Genomic DNA, 12,517 nt, shown 5'->3' with positions numbered 1-12,517 from the left:
GGGGTTCTTGGGTAGTTTGCTATAAGGTTCATCTTGTTTGTGATAGTGTCCTAGATCCAAATGTGGAAATATATCTCTTATTGGAAAGTAAATGGAACAAATGTAATTTATGTGTTTTAAAAAGCCAGGACTCAGCCCAAATAACCCTAAAGGTTGGGAGAAAGATCTAAAGAGAAAGAAAATTTATAACAGAGAAGTTGGGATTTAGCAAATGAGTATAACTGCTGAATCATTATATTGATATTTCTTTTAGTCTCCAGTGTCTTGAAGTAGCTAAAAGGAAAAGACCTGAAATTGTGGAACTGTGACCCATACTAAACTCTGAAATATGTTCTATAACCACTTGTTACAATATACTTTCAAATTTATTGCTTTTTTTGGTATATATGTTATATTTAACAATAAAAAATGTTAAAAAAAAAAAAAGCCAGGACTGCCTGTTGTGATGGCAATATCAGAACCACCTGGGAGGACCCTCCACTTGAGGATTACTGGTCCAGGGAAGCCCCATCATGACCATCTGTGTGCCACATCCCTCAGTGGGCTGGAGGGGACCCAACAATCAACTGGGGGGAGGCCTCCAGTGGGATCAGGCACAGTGCAGCTGGCACATGGGTCCAGACATGCCTGGATGGTACAGTGCCTCCCCCCACCCCCCCCCACATGTCGTGTGCATTTGCATTTGTGGGTTTATCGGGAGAGGGAGGCCCCTCTTGGGAAGAGAAGTTGAAACCTGCCCATCGTTGGAGTTCGGACGCATCCAGGCAAGTCTCTTATACTTGCAAGGGGAAACTAACAGGAAAGAATCTGAGGCCCAGAAATACAGTGCAGCCAAAGAGAAGCAGAAGAGGGCACAGTAAGCCAGGGTGGGCACAAAAATGGACACCAAAGCCTGAGGCTCAGATGAGAATGAGCCTTGTTCGCCATTTGCTAAAACCAATTATGGCTTTGACGCCCTAGGGATTAAAGGATGGTGAGGAAACTGAAAAAGCACTCTGGGAAACTCAGGGCCCAAGCAGCTCTGCCGTGAGGTGCCTTTCACAGAGCAGGACAAAGCAGAGCAGCCAGCAAAATCACAACCAGCATGGGCCACTGAAAGGAGATGATACGGAGCAGCAGCCCCCAGGCCTGGGACATTTCTCCCATCTCAGTGATGTGCTGAGAGCAGAGGCAGAGATGATAGAGGCTGGATGCGAGCACGGCTTCAAGAACAGCAGCCCAGAATAAAGAGGGATGCAGGGCCACGCCCTAGGGGCAGGACTGGCCCGCCAGAGCACGCGAGGCACCGGGATTCCCAGAGAGGAAGGAGAGACAGGTGCCCTGCAAGTCCACACACAGGGTTCTCAAACTGGAAAAGCTGGAGCCTGGATATCAACGTTTCCTATGCATACTCACAAGCAGGGGAGGTCGGTTATTGCTCTAGAGTCTGATTTTAGTATTTTTTTAAGCAAGTCTTTATTTATGCCATGTTCAATCTGAGCAGAAACGGTTTTTTTTTCCACTTAAATTATCTGGCTAGGTTCTTCAGTTATCATATTACTGTTGAACACACTATCTTAGATCCAGGCACTAACGAATATTATTTTCTTTCATCTCCTAATTCCAGCATAGCTGTACCCTGTTTTAAGAGCAAGTGGAATCAAGTTTCCAGCAAGAAGTTGTTCAGGCTAAGTGAGATAAATAAAGGAGGTCAAGAAAGTACACAGTTACTAAAAGGGGTTTTCTTAATTGTGGAACTGTATGCCACGGCAATTCATCAACTGATAAAGGTTTTCTCTTCTAGCCTATGCTTTTTCTCTTCCAGTCTATGAACTGTACAGTCTGTGAATTGTGCTTTGTACAATCATGGTTCATCACTCTGGCATATATTTTGCTGCATATGCTGGGCTGGCTAATATCCATCCTGTCTGCGTTTATGTAAAGCCAGAGCTTGTTTACATAGCTATGAAAAAACATCTAGCCTGCCAGTTGCCCACATCAGAAACTAGTATGATTTTATCTTTAGCAATTCCATGTTCTGGTCTGCCCCATTCAAAGCAAATGAACAACTACAATTCTTTATTGGTGGCCTGAGCTGCAATCTCGTGTGCTAGCAACCACCTCCCCTCCACACTCCATCTGGTCCTACCCATTGGCTGCTACTGACTGGTTGAGACAGGCAACAGCGGTCCCACCTGCAAAGTGCTTCATGCGACGACACCAGACTCTGATGGCCACCAGACATTTACTCCCCACGCCCTGCTCCCCTGGTCACGGTTGATCGATCCAGGGTGGCCATCCAACCTCATTTGGGACAATCAGGGAATTTTGCTGGAAATTTGGATGTAGATCAGAGAGAGTCAGGTTGGTTTCTCTAGGTGTTTGGATTCCACGATGTAAAACATGGAAGGTTTGGCAGTGAGAGAGAAGGAAGGAGCAGGTGTGCAGACAGGAGCCAAGGGGAGAGTCAAGTCCCTCATGTTCCTGAGGCCCAACTGCATTCCTGGCCCTGAATTCAGTGAGGCACCCCCGTGACCTTCCAGTTGATTCCCTCAGCTGGCTGAAGGTTGCTTGAACCAAAATATTTTAAGTAAGGAGGTGTTGGTAGTCAACATAAAATAAGTTATTTCTGATCTGTTTCCACTTCACCGTTTATAATTAGCTGCAATGGCTAGAATTGATGGACCCTTGTGAAGAGTGAGAACCAACATCCTTCTGTATCTTAACTGTTAAATAGGAAACTCAGATAGATGTATTTTATCATGTTAAGGGAGAATTATTCTATTTCTGGTTTACTACAAAGTTGTGTGGTTGTGTTTGTGTGTGTGGGTGTGTGTGTGTTTTTGTTTTCGTGGAAATTGATGATGGATATTATCAAGTACCTTTATGGCAATTAACCAAAAGAAAGTCATATACTTTTTCTCTTTTTACCTTATAATTAATTTTAATTGTAGAATCCGTAATATTAAACTGTTTTTAGATTACTAAAATCAAATAGCCTTTGTCACTTTGCAATGTTCTGGGAATGAATTTGGTAGGTTCAATTTCTCTTCTGTTTTGTTGAGTATGAATGAGATGTCTTTAGTTTTCTTTTTGTGCTTTGTCGAGTTCCACTTTGTAGTTATGCTAGCTAATTCTGAATTAATCAGTTTTCCACACTTTTCTGATTTCTGGAATTATTTGAATAGCAAGGGGGTTGTCTGCCCCTTGAGAATTTGAAAGAACATGTCTTTAAAAATATATATCTCCAATATCAGCATCAGCGTTGGAAATAGTACTTTTTCCTGTTTTTCAGTTTGCACTAGGTTATTGGTCTATTTGAATTTTCTACTTCTTCTTAAGTGTATTTGAGTAATTCATATTTTTCTAGAAAATTTAGAATTCATCCAGATAGTCAATGTTTAAATATAGACTTGAAAATAGTATTCTCATTTAAAGCTTTCATCTATTTCTTATCTTCCATAGCAGCATATACTTACTCCCCCTTCACCTAACCCTGCCTAGGTCACCATTTCTCTATTCTGGACCCTTGGGGCCACCTCCAGGTCAGGAAGGTAGGTGGCCAGTCCTCTCTCTGTGCTGGCATTTGCCTGCTTCTCAGTGTGGATGTTTTCAGTCATCTACCCCTAGAGGGCCACAACTCTACCATCATGTTAGGGCATCAGCCTGTAAACCTTACAGGCCAGTTGGGTGGGTGGGCCAGTCTTGAGGCAGAAGTGAACCACGGTTTTATACACGGAACTGTGGTGGCCATGGTTGGGGACTGGGCAGGACCTCTCTTGGGGTGGTCAGTTCTTGGTATGATCAGGAAAGAATTTTGAGGGATAAAGCACTGGTCGGGCACCCAGGCTCAAGGGCACTTAGACATTCTTGACTGTCCTTTGAGCCTCCCCATCCACGAAGCTCCCACAGACTTTTGCCGACGGTCTCATTGCCTCTAGTCTCTTCAGAGTCGGTAATATTTGGGTGTCACTTCATGCAAAACTATTCAACTACTGCAAAAATGCCAATTGAAAGTGTTGTTATTTATAATTCTGTTTATTCTATGGCATCAGATAATCTATCCATCTGGACAAATTTTTAGCAATAGGGTAGGGAATCTTTCAAGGCTAAAAGGAACCTCATAAAAGACAGTGGAGATGGGTTAGCAGAAAACTCCAGTGGGAAAGATCTGGGAAAAGTCATGGCTAATTCCATGCTTAGGTGAAGACCCAGATAGGAAGAGAGTGGAGAGACCCCAGTTATGGAGGTAAATGCGAGAGATGGACAAGGCCAATGTGGATGGGGTCACCAGTGGATGCTGAGAGGCGTACAAGAAGCTGCTTAGGGGCAGAGCCGAAGATGGGAACAACCTCCAGGTAGAATCAGCGCTCATACAGCTAAGCAAGTTACCAGCAAAGTTTTGGGGGAAGCTAATTGCCCCCGTGAGGATTTAAATCAGATCAGACCCTTCATCTGGAGGTGCCCAGGCCTGCATGACCACTTTCCCCCAGCAGAGCCCTTGTTCTTTGTATGTGACCAGCATCATTAGAGATGCTTTCTCTGTTTATCTTTCTACATTGTGACTCAGTGCAAGTCATACCCACACAACTGTGAGCACAATTGCCCTATATTATGTATACTCAAATCCTCTACCTCCAGCAGGGTGTCTGGCCACATTAGGCTTTTTGGGTGACATTTATGGAATGCCTGGATGGGTAAGGCCGCACTGTCCAGAGTTCTCTGTGACCTTGGGTTCAGGTCTTCCTCTGGTTCAATGTGAGCTATTTATTTAGAGTTCCTGAAATCCCTTCACCAGGGATTTTGTCCCCTTGGGTCCTCATTCTCCTGGGTCTGAAGAGGATTCTGGCAAAATGGCCTTGGTCTGGCGCTTGAGGAAGGTATATTCAGTACATGCCAAGCACATAGGCATTGATTCCAGTGAAGAATAAGGAGGGAGAAATGGGCCTCTCCCCTGGTCATCAAATGGCAAATTCCTTGAGCACTTTTAAGATGAATACTTTAAAAATACACATCAGAGAAAAACACGAATTAAAATATTTAACAATGTAAATCCCCATCTACCCTGAGATTTTTCCGCCTTGTCTGTGTTCCAGGTTCAGGTTTAGTGGGCGAATCCTCGGACTGGCTCTGATCCATCAGTACCTTCTTGATGCTTTCTTCACGAGGCCCTTCTACAAGGCACTCCTGAGACTGTAAGTGTATCGCAGACGGCAGTTCTATCCTGACCCTGTCTGCAGGTCAGCGGACGCTGGTCTTGCTGGAACCTCTGGCCTTTTGTCTCTGTTTTGCCCTAACCTTTCCTGTTGGATTATAGCAGTTCACTGCTCTGTGTGCTTAGATGTCACATACACCTTTTAGTACCATAACAAGGCACTTGGAGATTCTGTGTAAGCGTAGGGAAAGACTTTATTATCATAATACCATTTAATGAATATCAATCAGCTTATGTAACTAATTATAATGATATTACAAACATTGCATTCATCTATTAAATATAATCGATCTGTTTATAACTTAATTGTTTTTAAATGCTATTTCTCTCTATATGCCATGGAAAGAGTCTATGAGTCAATAATTATATTTCATGTTGTTGCAAATATTTTAATATTTCCTTTTCAAGGGGAAACTATTGAATGAACTAAAAAGAGTCATCAGTATTATTTGGGAGTAATAAATTGTTAGAAAAAGTATGCCTTGCTTTAGCCTGGCATGACATGGCCACACTCTGGAAGGAGATCTGGCGGCCATTAGTTGAATGATTCTGTCTGCCTCTCCCTTTGAATTCACCCAGGCCCTGTGATTTAAGTGACCTGGAGTATCTGGATGAGGAATTCCACCAGAGCTTGCAGTGGATGAAGGACAACAACATTACAGATATCCTAGATCTCACTTTCACCGTAAATGAAGAGGTTTTTGGACAGGTTTGTGGAATGTGGGACTTGGAAAGGGATTTTATTTTTAAAATAGAAACATGAAGAACGTCATCCATTCAAAATGTAATTCTTTGAGGACTACTTGTTCTAATAAAGCAGAACATGTCCTCTTCCTTCTTTTTTTTTGTTATGACATGGATCACCTTTATGGAATTTTTAACAATCAAAGGAACTTTGTGAACTGTGCAATTCATGCATTAGGTATTTCTGTTCATTCTTTACTTCATTAGCATCCAGGTATTTGCTCCTCCAAAATACATTTATCTCAATCCTATTTAATATTAAGTTAGAGCTTCCCATTTGTATTCTGCTAGCATTTATGTACTTTTTAAATCTTCTAATCAAATGGGTTATATTTTTATCAGAATGTACCCATAGCTTGAATAGATTTGACAATTGAAGTGGCTTTTTTTTCTTTAAAGCGGATTTAGCTCCTGTGTTTTTTTAAATATATTTATTGATAAATTTTAATGTACAAACATTCTTAACATATAAACATTCCGTACGTGGTATACAATCAGTGACTCACAATATCATCACACAGTTATGTATTCATTACCGCGATCATTTTTTAAAACATTTGCATCACTCCAGAAAAAGAAATAAAAAGAAAAAACTCATACATACCATATTCCTTACCACACCCTCTCATTGACCACTAGTATTTCCATCTACCCCTCAATGTAGGAAGAGATCCCGCAAATCATTAAAAACTGATTAACACAAGTGAAAATTAGCAAATAATGTAGATTGCTTCCAGAAAAAGGAACTATAAAGAAATGCTCAACCTAATTCACAATTTAAAAAATGCAAATTAAAGCTACAATGAGATAGCATTTTTCCCTTACTGGAACATCAAGAATCAAAAAGTTTAAAGGTGTTCTATTTAGAGATAATGTGGAGAAATAGGCACTCCTGTACATTGTAGGTAGACTTAAGTAGAAATTTGGTTTGTGGTCTGTGGAAGCCACCATGGTACTATCCATCCAAATTTTAAATGCACATGCATTTGACTCAACATCTATGTCAAGGAATTTTTCCTAGAAATATGTTTTATACCTGACTGAAATGACCCATGCCTTAGGATCTTCTTTGCAGTGCTGTTGAGAATTGAAAAAGTTTTGAAGCACTCTAAATACCCAGCAGTAGACCACTGGGTAAATAAATTACAGGACATACACTCAGGGGAATGTGGGATTGTGTGGCCATCCCAAAGTGTAAGACACTCTAGCCCATCAATTCACTTGTAAATGATAAACAGTAAATAAGCTATACTAACAACAACACAGAAAGACTAAACCAGGTTTAAATTGATATGGATCCATTGGCAATATATATATATATATATATATTTTGTTTTGTTTTGTTTTTGTTTTGTTTTGTTTTTTGCATGGCCTATTGATTTGGATGTCCTTAAAGTTTGGCACAGTATCAGAGGATTCCCTGATGATAAGATTTAATAGTTTCATATTCTTTCTCCCATCCCTCAAGAGACTTTGCAATACTTTTGATTATCTGCTTAATGTACATTATGATGTATCTAGGCATTACAATACTCTAAACAGGATTAAGGACCTCTTTCTTATTCTGGGCTCTCTGTGTTTCAGTTGTTCAAATGAGCTATACAGATAGGTTGAGTTAGATTATGTGCTACAGAAAATTTCAGTTCCAAACCAAATAAACCTTTCTTCCTTTGGTCTTAAAGAGTATGTGTGGTTCTAAAATATAGACACTGTCCATTGGCAAGATGTATTTTTAAGTGAAAAAAAGTGTGGTGAACAATAGTGTGTATAATATGCTATGTTTATGGGGGCAGTGGGGAGATTATATATGCATATTCCCTAGTGTATGTATAGAACCTCCCTGGAAAGATACAAAAGGTAAGGGTGTAAGGGTGATTATCTCCAGGGAGGAGAATGGTGTGGCTGGAATATGGAATGGGAGAGGGACTTCTTTTCATTTCATCACCTGTTATACCATTTGAATTTTATTCCATGGACATGGATTACCTATAGAAAAATGAAGTAAATTACAGACAACCAAATACATAAATTTAGGAAGGAAATAACATTGAAAATATGAAAGAGCAATCCTTATCTATATATAGTGTAGAAACTGAGCAACTCAGAAAGGTTTAAATGTCTTCCATATAAAAATACGGATATGTTCTAGATCTAAAATATTAGTAGTTTAAAGCATAACCTATTTCTCTTCAAAAGGAGGTCATCGAGAACAATGACTTTGGTTTTTGGAAACTGCGGTACAGTCCTTCTTTTGGCTAGTTCTTAGATGGTGGACAGAGGATAGATGCAAGTAAAGGCTTTTCCTGGGTGAATTAGGTAGGATTGAAGTCAACTGCTAGTGAAGAAACCCTAGATAACCCTATGGAAGGTAGCAGAAGTTTACTTTTCTCTCACATAAAAGTCTGGATGCAGGCAACCGAAGGCTGGTTTAGAAGCTCTTTCTGACCAAATCCTGGCTTCTTCCAGCTCTCACCACTGCCATCCTCATGATGGCCCCTTGCCACGCTCAGGCCCAGCCGAGGCTGTGTCCCACCATCACAGCATGTCCGGGCCAGCAGGACAGAGGAAGGCATGGCCCCTCCCTTGAAGGAGGCCTCCTGAAAGTACCATACAACAGTTCTGCTTACACTTTCTTCGCCAGGGTTTAATTACATGCCATCTTAGCTTGGAAATGAAGTCTTTAACTGGGCAGCATGGTGATCAGCTAAAAACCAGAGGTTCTAAGGAATAAGGACAGTGGGCAACAACTAATATTTTATAATTAGCCAATATTTTATAATTAGTACTAGTTCACTAAAGAAGGAAAAGTAACTATTAGAATTCTTGTGGACTGCTTTGTTTATATATTTGTGTCCGTGAGCACCAGGGGCTATCGTAGATATATAGATATAGATATATACATTTAGATATAAAGATATAGATGATGAAATAGATATAGATAAATAATGTAGATACAGATATACAGATACAAATATAGATAGATGCAGATATAGATTATAATTTATAGATATAAATAAAATCACTAAGTGCAGTGCTGTCTTGTGGCATTGAACAAAGAGATGGAGCACATAAGTGAATTTCAAGTTGATCCAAGCTTACCTGCTTCAAACACCAAAACTCCTTGATAAAGATCTGTTTAATATGTTACACATACATATATACATGTATATGTGTGCATATACACACATATATGTGTGCATGCATACATATATATATATATATATACCTTCTTGCCTTTGAAGAAAGAGACCACTGACCATAACTTTTCTTGATGACTCAAGCTTGTCATGGCAAACATGCATTGCCATACTAAGTGACAACGCCACTCTCTGTGTGCTTCTCAGATTTTGTTTCCTTTTTCAAGGTCAGGCTGTCCTTCTTCAGCCACTATTACACATATTGTATAAACCCCCACCCTCTGCTGTTTTGCTGCTTCTGACCAACAGTGAATGGGAAACTGGCAGTTATTCAGAATTTTGCTCTAATTGAGATTTGGGAGAATCAAGCATGTGGCTGTAGTGTAGGAATATTCTGCTCCATTATTAGAGACAGTCAGGGGGTATTTTTCTTTTATTTCCATTACGCCTCTTGAGTTAGGAAACACACTTCATCATTATAAAATGAAAAATGCAGCTCTTCTATGGTGCTTGATAATCCACTTAGAACAACCAGCCTTCTTAGCGACCTCCAGGAAAGGCAAAATATCTAAGGAGGTAATACTTTTGGCAGCGATCGCCACCTTTCTGTTCTCCTACAAGGTGACAGAAAGGGAGTTGAAATCTGGAGGCGCCAACACCCAGGTGACGGAGAAGAACAAGAAGGAGTACATCGAGAGGATGGTGAAGTGGCGCGTGGAGCGCGGCGTCGTGCAGCAGACCGAGGCGCTGGTGCGGGGCTTCTATGAGGTGAGGCCGGGTCGCGTGGAGGGAGGCAGGCTGCAGCCTGGGGCGTCTTCACCACCGGGCCCTCTGTGGGGAGCCGCAACCCAATTTGGAATGAGAAGAGGGGAGGAAACACGGCAGCCGAGGGCTCTGTGCAGATAGGGGTGGATGAGGGGTTCTAGTGAAAACATCTAGCATCTCCTTGAACGATATGTGCAGGTGGTGTTCCCTTTTCTTCAATGAAACAGAAATAGGTGAAGTGAAAGCACTGGAGGGTAATGCCCCTCTTCCTAGACTTCATTTTATTATAGCCTTACTTCATGCCACATAATCCCTGCTGGAATCGAGAGGACGTGCCAGCTCCCATCCTTCCTGCGCACAAACGTTTTCCAAATTATGAAATGAGAGGCTGTAAACGTTTTCTCAGGGAATGGGACTTGGAGAGTTTTCTTTCCCTGCTGTAATGGAGAACAGCCTCAGTCCCTGGTGTGTCCACCAGTGGTTTGATGAAAGAATGGTCCACACACACACGTCCAATTGTGCCTGGTACATTTTGCAACAAGATTTAAAGCCAGAGCACAGAGCCCCTAACAAACACAGCAGGGCCTCGCCCATCTTTGAAGGAGGGAGAAAAGAAATAAGGGGAGAAGGGAGGGAAAACACAGATGTTTTCATATATAAGGTCCTAAGATGAGTCATAATTCTATGTGAAAGAATAAATTGTAAGTGAAACGATAATATTAATACCTGTTAAGCAGCTAAATAACTAAAATGAGTCAGACAAAATCTTTAAAGTAGGGAACTTGGAAACTTAAATGTGGCTCCAGAGTCGTATTGGGCTTCTTTATAACATCATCCTAAGGGGGATTTTTCATAGGTAATAAAAAGCCTAGGACTTTTTTCCAGCTCCGAGCTCATGAATGCATTGTGTTCTAAAGTGTTCAGGTCAAAGGTTTTGAACTTAAACATAACATCTTACTGAAAAAAAGAAAATTGTAGATGATAGTCGGTTTCCTGGTTTAACCTCCCAGAAATAACCATTAGCCCTGTGTTCGGACCTGTCTGCTGAAGCCTAATTTGTGTTTCAGGTCGTCGACTCCCGGCTGGTGTCCGTGTTTGATGCTCGGGAGCTGGAGCTGGTTATCGCTGGTACGGCCGAAATAGACCTGAATGACTGGCGGAATAACACGGAGTACCGGGGAGGTGAGCTGGTGGGCTGTGTGACCACATGGCTAGCGCTGAGAGGGTTCATCACTGAAGACCACAGAGAACTTGGCTTTATTCCAATGCATGTGCACCTTCCTCCAACTTCCATCCTGTTCTAGTCTTCCAAAGCTGCCAGAATGTAACACACCAGAGATGGATTGGCTTTTAATAAAAAGGGATTTATTTAGTTAAAAACATATAGTTCCTCAGAGGAAAGACAGCTAACTTTCAACTGAGGTTCCTTCTTATGTGGGAAGGCACAGGGTGATCTCTGCTGGCCTTCTCTCCAGGCCTCTGGGTTTCAACACCTTTCCCCAGGGTGATTCCTTTCTGCAACTCCAAAGGCCTGGGCTGAGCTGCGAATGCTGAGATGAGGTCTGCTGAGCTGCTTGGGCTGTGCTACATTGAGCTCTCTCATTTAAGCTTCCAGCCAATTAAATCAAACATCATTCATTGCAGCAGGCATTCCTCCTAGCCAACTGCAGAGGTAATCAGTGACAGATGAGTTTCACATGCCATTGACTCATGTCCACAGCAACAGAACTAGGCACCCTCACCTGTCCAAGTTGACACCTGAACCTAACTACCACACATCCTGATCTTTCCTGCAGGTGACAGCAGTCCCCTTCATAGCATCTCTGGCCTAACTTGGTTTAGGTGCATTATAGAGAACACCCGTCCACGGGCTAGCTCTTGAGCTGGGTTGTGTGCTGGCAGGGAGGTGTGTCCTGCTTCCTTTAGAATTGGAGCCTTGTTTGCCTCACCCTAATTTTGGGTTGCCACAGCACAGTTCTAACTGTGCTCTCTCCAGATCTAATTTCTAACCTCCTAGCTATTCATCTTGCATGATGCCAAACTCATCTTTCTGAAACCCTATTTTCAATGTGCCACTTACCTACTGACAGAACAAGTTCTTATTACTGGTAGAAAAGGTTTTGAAAATTTTATAGTCTCAAAATCTGTTCCTTATATAAAGTGGAGAAACCCCAATCAATCCAACAAATAGAGTTAGATGCAATGCCACCTCAGCATCCTTCTCTTCCCCACACACTCAGCATGAGAACCCTCGGGGGACCTTCCGACGCTTCCTGCACAGACATATTCTGAGATAATGTGTCAAGTCAGAATGCCCCTGAGTCCAAGGGCAGCCTTACTTTCAGCTCTCACCACATCCCCCTTCTACCGTAGCTGGCTTGCTGTTCCTTCTATATGTTTTGCTTATTCTTTTTTTTGTTTGTTTTAGGTTGATTTGTTTTACTTTTTATTTTTTTCTTTATGGATTGTTTGTCTTTTTTTTTATTCAACATAACAATATTACAAACACAAATATTCCTACCATATGATCATTCCATTCTTGATATATAATCAATAACACAATATTACCACATAGTTGTAGATTCATCATCATGATCATTTCTTAGAATATTTGCATCAATTCAGAAAAAGAAATAAAAAGAAAACAGAAAAGCATTCATACATACCATACCTATTA

General features: G+C 41.3%; 1 protein-coding gene and 1 long non-coding RNA gene across 3 annotated transcripts in view; one reads left to right on the top strand and one right to left on the bottom strand.

Moving 5' to 3' along the window:
• The window catches only part of HECW1 (HECT, C2 and WW domain containing E3 ubiquitin protein ligase 1), a 257,016-nt gene that overhangs the window by 236,181 nt on the left and 8,318 nt on the right, over positions 1-12,517 (top strand). For both annotated transcript variants that reach the window (XM_077119360.1, XM_077119358.1), the window contains 4 exons: positions 5,076-5,174; positions 5,774-5,903; positions 9,697-9,843; positions 10,908-11,022. In XM_077119360.1, the coding sequence (XP_076975475.1) occupies positions 5,076-5,174; positions 5,774-5,903; positions 9,697-9,843; positions 10,908-11,022 (491 nt within the window). The remainder of the gene's footprint in view (positions 1-5,075; positions 5,175-5,773; positions 5,904-9,696; positions 9,844-10,907; positions 11,023-12,517) is intronic.
• LOC143649155 (uncharacterized) overlaps positions 9,284-12,517 on the bottom strand; it is a 44,275-nt gene continuing 41,041 nt past the window's right edge. Inside the window, exon 3 of the long non-coding RNA XR_013158930.1 lies at positions 9,284-11,154. This is a non-coding gene — a long non-coding RNA (uncharacterized LOC143649155). The remainder of the gene's footprint in view (positions 11,155-12,517) is intronic.

Source organism: Tamandua tetradactyla, chromosome 1, assembly GCF_023851605.1.
Source record: "Tamandua tetradactyla isolate mTamTet1 chromosome 1, mTamTet1.pri, whole genome shotgun sequence".
In the NCBI taxonomy this organism is placed as follows: Eukaryota; Metazoa; Chordata; class Mammalia; order Pilosa; family Myrmecophagidae; genus Tamandua; species Tamandua tetradactyla.
Note: the sequence above shows the minus strand (reverse complement) of the source record. Positions and strands in the feature narration are given on the sequence as shown.